Genomic DNA, 12,485 nt, shown 5'->3' on the forward strand with positions numbered 1-12,485 from the left:
AATGGAGAAAAAAGCCGTCAGTGAAATGAGTATATGGAGACAGTGAGAAGAACATTGGAGAAGCGCTAAGGACAGGGGCAGAATCTAGCGACTTCAAGGGGTTGGTTTAGTTCTCTCTGGCCAGTGCTGGAAACACTCCAGCATTTGGTTGTTTCAGATAATTTCCACTGGCATTTGCAGGGTCTCTCCTGGTGACTGTGTGTCTCAGCTCGAGGAGTCTGAATCCTTCCGTGGAAGGCAATGCCTTAGTGACTCCTACAACCAGCTGCTAAGTTCGATTTGCCTTAAACAGCTGACCTCAAAAATGGAACAAGATGCATATGCAAACATGCTTCATGGCCATCATCCGATTACGTAACCCCAGACCCGAAGCTACAATGGAGAGAGCCTGATTCTCTCTTCCCCAAGTCCAAAAGCTGACCCCCTCCTCCCTACCCCCCCCAATTAATAGAGTACAAAGTTGATTTGAGTATTTTATTTATAAATGTACATTTACTATAAAAGCTGTTGCATTTTAGACAACTTTTAATTTTTCTTTTTTTTTTTTAACTATTTCTCAGAGGCATTTTAGAATAAATATTTTTAAATGAAGGTTAGTATAACTGATAGAGAACATTGGCCCACCCAGAGCAGTAACACCTTTCGGACGGACTCACATACGAGGTGGATCATTTCAGTTTGTTACGTCTTACACTGTGTATAGATAACTAGAATAGGTCTTGCCTTAATAACACTACGTAGAAAGAATGAGGAAATGACATGGATTGCTAGTTAGTGAAAAACAAAGGGTTACTCATTTTTTCTTAATAAAGAGAAAGGACTAGCTTTTGGAGCATGAGGGGGAAAATCGTATATTTCCTCAAGAACAATAAATCACTCACTTGCCTCATCTGCTTTTTTTAAACAAGCGCATTTCCATCGTAGCTCAACAGAGCAGAGCTTCCCCCCCTTCCCCGGGATCTCAAAGATTATTTGAAAAGAAATAGATCATACTCGCTATGCTGCATTGGAAAAAACAAGATCTAGTCTGCCTGAGATGCCATGTAACAGACTCCAAATGAAATAGAAATCAAATATAAATAGAAACAGTTGGCAATTAGAATTTAGAAAATGTTGGAGATTATTCTGTGCTGGTGACTATTGTTCATTATGGGAGAGCACATTTCGCAGCTGGAGAATGGGGCTTTATTTTTCTTGACTCGATTCAGGCTTCAATACATGTACAATGAGGCTCACTAAGAAATATGTATAAATGGGTTTGTGAAACCAGAAGAGAATGTGCATTATTCATATAGTCCTTACATAACAGATGGAGTTACACATGTAAAAAGTATTCTATAAAAATCGGTTATGAATGATCATATTGTACATGTTTTGTGCATTATTTGTGGCAAAGTACTCTGCTAATATCATGCAAAGTGTAAACATCCACATTATCAAAATATTTAATAAAACATGCAAGTGGTTAATCAAAATATTGAACTTAATCTGTACATTTTCAAAACTTTTAAATGTTTTTTCTATTTTTCTTTTTCTTTTTTTTTAATTTTTTTTTTTCCTGTAAAACAGCGAACACCTCCACGAGAAGTCTTCATGACTTGGAAGTGACTTCACCTCTCTTCAACATACTGTATCCAGAATTCATCACTAACTATGTGCAACAGCTTCGCATTTTCTAAGGCACAATTTTTTAATGAAATGGTGTGTAAATTCCAATCTAACAACAGCTCTTCCAAATGACAAGATGGTCAAATTACCTCCAGTGGCTGAGGGAATTTCTGCACTTACATGGAACCCGCATGCAGAGAACAGTCTAGCATGTAAATAAATAATTGCTAGCCCTACTCAATAAGACACAGGAAAAAAAAATTATTGCTTACATAAACAGAAAAACATCTACTTAATCTCCTTGTATGACTACATTAACCTATTAGGAGTATATCCATAGTCTACATTCACAAAATGTCATCTTCACGTATTTGCCGTCATTTTAAGGCAGAATAAATAGTTCCCCTTTCCCCAGTCTTAAAGAAAAACAGCCTGGAGATCTAAAACGTGATGCTTTTTAGTAACTGGAGTCCTTTCTTGGCCAGTGGAAACTCATCACACAGGGCAGACAGGAAGCCAGCTCTCCACAAGAGCTCCGCTCTGAAGTTCTAGAATTGTCAATAGTCAAGAGGGTTGGTGATCGAGGAGAACGGGAGAGGGCAGATGTCCACTGCGGTGGGCCGGGTGCACTGTGAGTTGGAAATTCTTCTTGCTGATCGCTTGTTGGTGGCTCATGACGACATATGTCATTGGGTTCTAGGAGGAGGGTCTTAATGCTTTGCTTTAGACACCTTCGGGCCCTCAAGAAGAACTTGTAGGCAAGGGTGAGCCCGGGTCACACTTCATGATGGACTGATCTTGGTGGCAGCTTCCAAAGGCCTCACACGGAGTCTCTTATTTGATCTACAGCCTGAAGAGAAGCAAGCACCAAAACCCTCCCGGCTCTCACTGACCCACCACTCTTCTGGAGATAAAACTTTCTCACAGATTTTGGTAAGAACTTTGGAGGCGATGACTGAAATATTTTCCTATGGTTTCTTCCTACCCTTGGGCAGTGTCCCCATAGAGTAAGTTGAGCTGATACTGCAAGGGTTTGCTTTATTTAACGGACCAGCCTCTGTGAATGACAGAACTTCCAAAGCACACAAAATCTAACACTAATGGTGCAATAATTTATTGGTAGGACTTCCACCTCCAAAGGTAAGTAAGAGATGTCTCGGGATTACAGTATGTAGTATCAGACTAGCGTCTCTGCGTTAAAAACAAGTTATAGCTCAGAGCTCTACGGTGTGATTTTTAGTTTCTGAAATGCATGAATGCTAGGCTTCCATCGTAGAAGATGACACATCTCAAATTGGCATGTCTTGCACTTTCTGCAGCTCAATTCTGTAAACATGAAGTGTTTAATTCCTAAAAATACTACAACGAAACAAGTTTATTGCCTCATTCATCTCAGGAACTCTCAGAGAAGAGAAGAACCCATTTGAAACCATGAGCCTGTTGGCCCACGGTAAGACCTTCGTGTGAACTACAGGATCACGACACTGTATTTATTCGTTTGTATATACTGTGCAAATGCAAAACCAAAAGAAAACAAAAATCAAAACCAAAACGGAAAACCAGGAAGAATGCAAACACTGTGCTACAGAAGAACAGATACCATCTTTTAGAACAGCCTTTCTGAAATTAGGTAAATGCCAAGGAGCCCCCACACTTGGGATTTGGTGAAATGGTCGCCGGGGACACCCTCCAGAAAGAAACGGTGAATGATCTGGAAGCTTGAAAAGCACGTCACAATGTTGTGGGCTGGCCAGCACCTGCGACAAAGAACATGGGGTAGTATTTGGTTAGAGGACGCAACACTTCTTGCCTCAGGGCACTGGTAATGACCTCTGCCCAAATCTCTTCTCCCTCTGAGCGGGGATTTGTCCCCCTCTGCTGCTCTAAGTGTGGCCCAGGGAAGAGAAGTACTGGCGTCACCAGTAGGTGGTCAGACAGGGCACTCCTGAGTTCCATCCCAGAATGTAACAAGGAGTCCTGGGGATTCATCTGCCCTGTCAAGTTTGGTTGAAATCCTCTGGATTTCACCCTTAAGCCAAATGATCTTTGTTAAACTCCCTGCCTTGTCTTCTAGGGGCAAATAAGCAAGAAAACATTCTCTCTTTTCTGGTCCTTTAGGTTTTGGTTTCTAGAAGAATAAATACATTGCAGCCAGGGGAATGTGACATGGGATCTACATGTGGACTCATACATATTTGCTAGATTTAGTAAATAAAAACACAGAACACCCAACAAAATTTGAGTTTCAGGTAAACAACAAATTAAAAAATAATAATTTTTTTTTTTTAGTATAAGTATATCCTATGTGCTATTTGAGATATACTTGTGCTAAATCCTGACCATGGAATATTTGGGTACAGTTACTAAAAAAAAAGATCATTGTTTATCTGAAATTCAAATTTAATAGGGCAAAAACATTCTAATGGGGGCATCTTCTATTTTATCTGGCAACTCCATCTAGAAGGATGGTTTGGGTTCCATATTTCCTGCAGAAACCTTCACAAAGTTTCTCTTTCGTTGGAGGCACTAGAGTGGTAATGAGACAATCGCAACACTGGAAAAGACCCTGGAGATTTTGCAATAAATGCATTTCACCAGAATGAATGACGGAATCATCCGACACAGAGACACAGTCCCCCAATACCCAAGCACAAATGGCACAAGTTAGCCACGTGATGGCTTGATTTGTGGCAGGTGATTTGTTTTGCACTTCCATTCCCATTTACATGTGAACTTAAAAACTGTTTACATTGCTTTTAGGAATTGCATTTTAATATGCTGTTATGCAATTTCTCCCCTCCAACAGAAAAATTTCATTTAAATGTGACTAGTTACTTGAAGGAAATAGGATTATACATCCAGGCTTTATTATTCCACACAATGAAATCATTTTGTTTCACTTAGAACGCCTATGATGTAAACCACCCCTTCCATCTACCCATCCCCACCCAACTCATATAAGAATCAGATAAAAACGAAAGAAAAATGATTTTTAGCCATTTCTCTTCATTCTGACTTTTTAAAAAAATTGCATCTGGGATATACTCAAACAATTCAACTATATTTATACTTCTCGAGCCAACTATTATCTCCTCCACTGATTCACATTTAAGCTAATACATTTGTTTCTTCTGACACCAAGAAAGAAATGAGCACTATTCTCAGATATGCTGGTCATTATCCCTGTCATGTGTTAAGTTTAGCCCCAATATAATATTAATATCTACCTGGAAAAATAAACATGAAAGAAGAGTTAGGAAAAAACAACTGGAAAGAAAGTAGTCATTATTACTCAATATGAAAACATATTAAGAAGCTATAATAATTAAAACTATTCAACACTTGAGAATTAGTAGGTTAATAAGACATAATAAAACATCTAGAAATAGATCCAAATACCTATGGGGAACTCCATTTATGAGAAAGCTGGCATTTCAAATTAATGGGAAAAAAAAAAAAAAAGGATTCTTCAGTTAAATTTGCACAACTTGTAACTGGGGGGAAAAAAAGATTGGATATCTATCTCAGTTCTTGTCCCAAAATATATTTGTGATGATCACGTAGTTTCATGTGAAAGAGAAAATAAAGAATAATTCTGGGAGAAATCCCAGCTAAATCCTTGAAGTAGTGAAAGTTTTTCTAAGCAGGACACAGAACCCAGAATCCAAAAAGGAAAGATTGAAAAAAGATATGTTTAATTACTTTACATGAAAATCTTTTCTATGAAAAAAAGTTCACGAAGTAGAAAGACCAATGACAATGGCAATAAGCAGCAAATATAAAATCAAGGGAAAATGTCTTTACTTTAAAAGAACTACAAATCAAGTATTAGCAGAACAAAGGATAGAGAAGAAAGATACATTTTTTTTTAATAGCAAAAAAGAAATAGAAATGGTCCATAAACGAGATGTTCAAACTCACTTAAAGACATACAGGTCAAAACAATGCAATTTCCCCTTCCCCATGCAAAACAGTAGGAATTTTAAAAGTCTGATGTGATCCAGAACTGACACAGGCATGGAGAGAGAAAGAGGCTCTCTTACGGACTTTGCAGGGAGAGTGCACTTTTCTGGAAGATAATTAGACAAGTTGTCTGAAAATTTTAAAAGCACACGACTGTTAACTCAGCAGTCCCAGTGCTCAGAATCTACCCTACAGAAATGCTTTCGCCTGTTCATGAGGACATCTGTACGTGGATGTCCACGGGGGCCTTTACCCAGAACATATTAAAACACTGGGAACAACTGAAGTGCCCATGCACAGAGAATAGTCTGTAATTACGGCAAGTCCACACAATGGGACTGTATTCGGGTACTAAAAAGCCATCTAAAAGCATGGGGAGAAAGAATGTTATATGAGAAAATGACCAAAAGAAAAATTGCCATAATATATCATTAAATTAAACACAAGAGCAACAAAAGTAAAGGACACTATGTGATTATCTTCGTGAAATAAAAAAACAGAACATAGGTGGGTAGATGTATCGCACACATATGGTGTGTGTGTGTGTGTGTGTGTGTGTGTATGTGTGTGTGTACACACATACAAATGTACATTCTAACCTTCTCTCTAAGAAATAATTAGAAAGTGATTACAGTGGTTAATTTTGGAGACTTTCACTTTTAATTCGGTGTCTCCCTAAACAACCCTATTTTCTAACCTTATACCATTTATAATTTTATTGACTCATTCCTTTGAATGTCAATAGACATCATCTAGGCAGAGAAGTAATATGCCTTCTTGCTTTCTTCTTAGTATCCAAAGAAAAAAGAATTTCCTAGTATTTTGTATAAAATAAAATATTTAAAAAATCATGTTAGTCTACCTCTAAATCACTTTATTTTTTTTATCTTATGAGACTATTATAATTTGTAACCTCACATAGGCTATTATAACTCCATGGTTCTTGTCTTTAGATTTGGAATTAAAAGCAGTTAAGGTCCTTTTTATTTGTATACACAAGAGAAAATTGCTGGCCTAGATCCAAAAAGCTCGTTTCCAAAAGAAATGACAATGAATCACCCACTCTCTCAATTAAAGTAAAAATCTGGATGAAAACAGGTTGCTGTAACCCAGACGTGGGCTCAGGTTTGTTCTCTGTGGATATCCTTCAAGCACTTTAAATTATGAAAGAAATTCAGATTTCCAGTACAGTTGAAATCTGGCTCAACAGTCCTTCAACCTAAGAGCGCCCTCTTCTGGTTCCATGATTCACATTCATCTGGTTCATTGAGGTTGAGAAAAGTATTATTTGTCCAAGAGGATAGTTAAAATCACTTTGGAATATGGGAGAAAAGGGCTTAGTTTTCCATTGTAATGTATAAAAATAAGCAAATAAAAATCAGATAAAATAAATATATTTAATTACTATATATATACTTTAGGATCGTCCATGGTATACTCTTCCATTTGTTGATCATTTTAGTTATTTTTTACTATTTATACCATATTTTACATGTATAACACATAGCTTAAGTTGATATCAATATTATATACTATATAAATATTATAATTATATAAAATTAATATATATATAATATGTGGTATACATGGTTCTGTTTTGAGGGCAGCAGCTCAAAATTGGGAATTGTTTTGACTTTAAGTCAAATGTTTGTCATAGATCAAAACCACCTGGGTTTGATCTAATTCTTATTTCCTAGGATTTTATTAAAAGAGGCATATACTTCCCTAACTGACTAAATTTATAGCAATAAAACAACTTAATTTCAATTTCACTCTTCAAATCTTCAGTCTTGCAGATTTAGATACCCATGTAAAAAGCCTAAAGATGTTCTTTTACTTACTTTGAGAAATAAGATAAGATTCTTGAATTTCAACTCCTCACCTCCATTGTTTTTATTTTTATTTTATTCACTTTTTGAAAAGATTTTTATGTATTTATTTGACAGAGAAAGACACAGCGAGAGAAGGAACACAAGCAAGGGGAGAGGGAGAGGGAGAAGCAGGCTTCCCGCTGAGCAGGGGGTCCAATGCGGGGCTCAGTCCCAGCAACCTGAGATCATAACCTGAGCTGAAGGCAGAGGCTTAACTCACTTAGCCACCCAGGCGCCTCTCCCTCCATTGTTTTTAAAGGAAGAAATTCCTACTGATGAATTTGCTGGAAGTCTCCCCACCAGAAGGACAGTACTTCGGAGATGAGCCACTGGCTGGCTAGTTGCAGATCTTCTAAACAGCAGCTGGGCAACAGCGCCCCCTGGTGCCCTCAAAACCAACGTGAACTGTCTACAGTAGGAGACCCAGACACAGGATTAGGGGCGGACTGCTGGAATGAGCTTCAGGGCCCCAGAGACTGGTTAAGCTCAGTTTACGTACTAAGGCATTTCGAAGGAGTATGAGGCAGGGATTCCAGAGAAGTAGAACCCCTCATCTTGGCTCTAAAGGAACTTTCACGTTAGCAGGCAACAAAGCCAGACCATGTCATACAACTCCTGACTGTAGGGCATGCGGACATTGAGGACCCGGTGATTGAGTTGCTGAACACTGGAGAGCCATTCTTCACACTGACACCATCCCAAGTGGTGCTGGCTTTCTAAAGATATGCCTCTACAAATGAACAGTGTTTCACAGATCTTGTATCTTCCTTCTATCTCCCCAAAATCTCTAAGGTGAGCTCAAGCAATGTCTCAAACTTGGTTTTACCTCCCTGGTGTATTAACGGATAAAAATAATGTTTCTGGATAAAAAAGAATTTGGCCACACTGTAACAGTAACTTCCAGTAAGAAACAAGTGGTAAATACGGGTTGTTTCCTTATTGTTTCTTTTCCCTACGTGCTAATAAATCCTATCCTCAGGGTAGGCGTGTCAGTCAATGAGGAGGAACAGTTGAATTTCTAAATCGGGTCCTGTAGAAGGCATAGGACCACACTCATCTCAAGGTATCCTGTGTCTGCCCCCCGGTACTTACTTCTGGATCGCATGTAGCAATCGTTACAGTTCAGAAGACCATTTCGAATCCTAACATCCGTCCCACTCACTGCATCTCCAAGCTGTCCTTTACAGACCCCGCACTGTAGGGCAGAAAGAACAGAAGTTATAAGGTGCACAAGGACTCATTTCTTTATAATGCTTAGTTATGGTTCACACAAGTACGCAACAATCGCTTCTACAACCTCCACATTTGTTGAGCATCTACTATATGGCAGATGTTGTACCAGAGCTGACTCACAGCAACAACACACTTGTAGCATTTTATCCTAACTCCTTGCATTTTTGCAGAGAAGGACACTGATTCCAAGGCTCGCTGACTTGTCCAGGATTGTAGAGCTGGTAGGTGGTGTCAAGTTAACCCCCAATCAGGACGGAACAACCATTCCAAACAGATGACATCCTAGTGGTTTTAAATAAACACACGGCCAATGGATTATCAATTCAAACTTGATAATTGTGAATAATCTTGAAATGCTTTCTACTACCGTTGGCGAGTTCTGCCAGATCAGAATGACTAGGAAATGGCTCACCTCACGTTTCCACACTGAAAGCAGTAACGCCCACTGCTACAAATCCAGCAGGAAAAGAACACGTTTCAGCACAGTCAGCCTGAGGAGGCATTGCTTAGAACGGAGAAGGTGGGAACGAAGATAGTTTCAGAGGCCAGCCTTTTGTGGTGGGTTGGGGGGATTAGAACCCAGCTCCAAAGAGGACCAGGGCCAGATTCATGCTCTAAGGTCACCCAGAGGGTAGAGGAAAGCTTCATCCAAATTATGTTATAAGCTCCACTGACTTGCAGGGTAGGGGGTAAATCTAAGAGACAATGTGCCTTAAGGGGTCAGATCAGCTCTAGGAAGTGAATCATTAGAGAGAATAAAGGCTTTGATAGCTAAGAAGGCCAGTCTCCTCTCCCTTGAGAAACCGCGAAGACTCTTTGCCATCTGGATTATTTCAAGTTCGGGGAAATTCTCTGAGGACAAACTGTGGTATCAGAGCACATTATCTTGGCATTGCCGGGAATTAAAAAGTATATTCTTTGAGCCTCAAAACACTCCGAGACAAGTGGGGATATACATTGTCTAGCTTCATTTTATAATGAGAATATTGATAATTGGAGTCTAATTAAGGATCCATATTATGTTTTACTCATGGTAAGTCCTGCTTTGCACTAATTGCTAATATGACTAAATTAATGATTTGGGGACTTTACTTGCTTTCTCTTAGCTTATAGGTAAAGTGGGAGTTATTTTAAAACCATGCAAGTTTACTTAATAGCTGAAGACACTACCGACAAAGGAACAGGACAAAATTCGAGAGAAAGCACAGTAGCTTGGTGAAGAGAAAGAAATGATTCTCACTCAGAGTTCAAGGGTTTAGCTTCAACATAAGATATTAACTGGAATTGTGTCCAGGAGTGGGGGAAAAAGAAAAAAAAGAAGTGCTGATAGAGTCCCAACTTGTCAATTTCATAATAAATGAGCTAGAAGTGGTTCACCTCCGTACTAGTTCACCTCCCCCTTATTAGCAGGAGATGTGGGACTAGGAGCGAGGCCTCTGCATTTTCAGTGAATTGGTCAATTCCTTCATTTCTGCTAGGTTCAGAGGAAATCACGGTGAGCTGGACAGATACGGCCCCCGCCCTTATGGAGGGGACGGTGTATTCGAGGAGGTGATGATTCAACAATGAAACAAGCGAGTGGTAAGGAGCAGGAAATGCTCTCTCTAAGGACTGTGAAGGAACTGACATTGTCTGGGGGTCAGGGCAGCTTCTCAGAGGGAGCGATACTCAATTCGTGATTACGCACAAAGGCATTCAGAGACCTACAAGGAACCACCTAGCTGTTAGCCACTTAATTGATGGAAAATCTTCCATCCAAAGATAAAAACCTTTGCTGTGAAGCCACAAGAATGTCAGAAGCGGAAAAGATGCTACATTCCAGACACACTGCGCAAATCCGTTTTGCTTCTTCTCACCTGCCGTCCCAGAGGAACGTGTGAGGGGAGAGTTTCTTCCTGAAGGGCGGGCTCTGCAAACACTTCCGTACAACCCAGAGGGCCTGGCCTCACGAGCAGAGGCCCGTCGGGAGTTCCGGGAGGAAATTTCTCAGCACAGAATGATGCTAGAAGATGCTAGAACACATCCCTCAGAGAGGAGGGCGGGCATACGTACCCTAAAGCACTGGATGTGGAAATAGAGATGGAGGGTCTCGATGATCATGGCGGCTCCTTTGCCCAGAGGGAGCCCACAGGACGAGCACAGCTTCTTCCCGCTGATAGACCTGGGTTTCAAAATATACGGAGTAATAAGACGTTCATTTAGAGTAGTTGGTCAAATGCACTAACATGTAGCCTCAAGCAAAAAAAAAAAAAGATGGATTTTAACATCTTAAATATAAGATATATATATATAAGATATAGATATATATCTATAAGTATAAGATATAATATAAGATATAAACCATGGATGGTTTATATCATGAATGCTATGGCAATTACTGAACTAATAACGAGCAGGAATTAAGCATCAGACACAAGTTGCAAGCGGCCTGCTGGGCCCAATACTACAGGCCTCCATCGTGGCACAGAATTTGGGGGATGTGTGTGTGTGGTTTCAGTCATCTGTTACAGGAAGTCTATGTTGTGTTGATTCAACCACGCGATTAAATGCCCTGAAATGACTCAGTGTACTTCTCCTATGTTTTCTTAAGTCCTAAAAGATAATCCAATTTAGCTTTACTAAGGCTTCAGTACTGCTTTAGGATTTTCTATCACTGGGGTTCATTGGCCCTCGAGGCATTTCTTTCTACTTATTAAGAAAAATTATTGTTGTTTTGGTTTAAAAATAGAGGCAATTGTCACGCAGCCCACTAGGTACCAGGCAGACGCGGGACCCATTCTCTGCTCCGTCACCAAGTTTCATGATCAGGTATAAGGAATGCACTTTGGGTTTTGCTTTCACGTTTAAAATGAGAGGATTGGATTAGATGGTCTCCATCTTCCCCCTCTTCCAGTGCAAACACTCTGGGACTCCATAAACCGGGCACTTGCCATCTCTCTGAGTTGTAAAGCGCCTAGAGAGCACAGGCTGTGTCTCCCCCATCTCTGCCCTTCCCCAACCCCCTACTACAGGGCCGACCACCGGACTAGACCCAGACCCCGCGCACTGACACAGGCTGAGAGCACTAGCTGGCCTCCTCTCAGACAGCTTCCCCACCCCTGAGATCAGATCACAGTGATGCCCACTGTCTGGAAAGCTCTTGGGATTACACAAGAAATTTTAAAATATGCAATTTCATTCGAAAGCCAACAGGGTACAGAGGAACTGAAGAAACAGAAAGGAAGACAAAAGAAAAGAGGAAGAGTTGCTTCGAGCAAACTCTGTTCATTAGGATTTCCCTCTTATCCGGTAGTAAAATGGAATTTCTAAATCAAAGAAAACCTCTGAGTTCCCACTGCTTTGGTCTCTCCAGTGAATGGGAACTCAGGCAGCTTTTAAGAATATCGTGGGGCCCGATTAATGTCCAGAGGCAACTGTAACAGAGCTTGAGTGGGGGAAAGGGAAGGATGAAGTTTCGTTGCTAGTCCCCGCCTGGGTCCCCGTTAAGAGCCAGCAGCAGACCTGCCCAGAAGGCCCGGCCAAACTTGGAGGGAAAGGCGCCAGCTGAGGAGCCCAGCAATTGTCTGGTGGATTTTATTATTAGATTCTGGGTTCTGCACAATGTAATTAAAGCCCCATGGCCACAGCCGTGCCAACATCATACTCTTGGCTTTTTCTATCATGGGCTGAGAAAATCTGCAGGCCGATGGGGGATGTGTTCTTCCCTCCTGCCTGTGTGTGTATGTGTGTGTGTGTGTGTGTGTGTGTGTCGTTAGGAGGAGAATCAGGTGAACACATCTCTCAGAATCATCTGGCAAGCACTAATTTGGT

At 40.4% G+C, this 12,485-nt stretch overlaps 1 protein-coding gene across 21 annotated transcripts in view; it reads right to left on the bottom strand.

Moving 5' to 3' along the window:
• Nucleotides 1–460: 460 nt before the first annotated feature.
• The window catches only part of LIMCH1 (LIM and calponin homology domains 1), a 327,317-nt gene continuing 315,292 nt past the window's right edge, over nt 461–12,485 (bottom strand). For all 21 annotated transcript variants that reach the window (XM_059162648.1, XM_059162610.1, XM_059162639.1 and 18 more), the window contains 3 exons: nt 10,728–10,836; nt 8,535–8,637; nt 461–3,365 (listed from right to left, as the gene is read on the bottom strand). In XM_059162648.1, coding sequence (XP_059018631.1) covers nt 3,340–3,365; nt 8,535–8,637; nt 10,728–10,836 — 238 coding nt within the window. In that variant the 3' untranslated portion in view covers nt 461–3,339. The remainder of the gene's footprint in view (nt 3,366–8,534; nt 8,638–10,727; nt 10,837–12,485) is intronic.

This window comes from Mustela lutreola, chromosome 1 (genome assembly GCF_030435805.1).
Source record: "Mustela lutreola isolate mMusLut2 chromosome 1, mMusLut2.pri, whole genome shotgun sequence".
NCBI classification, from domain to species: Eukaryota; Metazoa; Chordata; class Mammalia; order Carnivora; family Mustelidae; genus Mustela; species Mustela lutreola.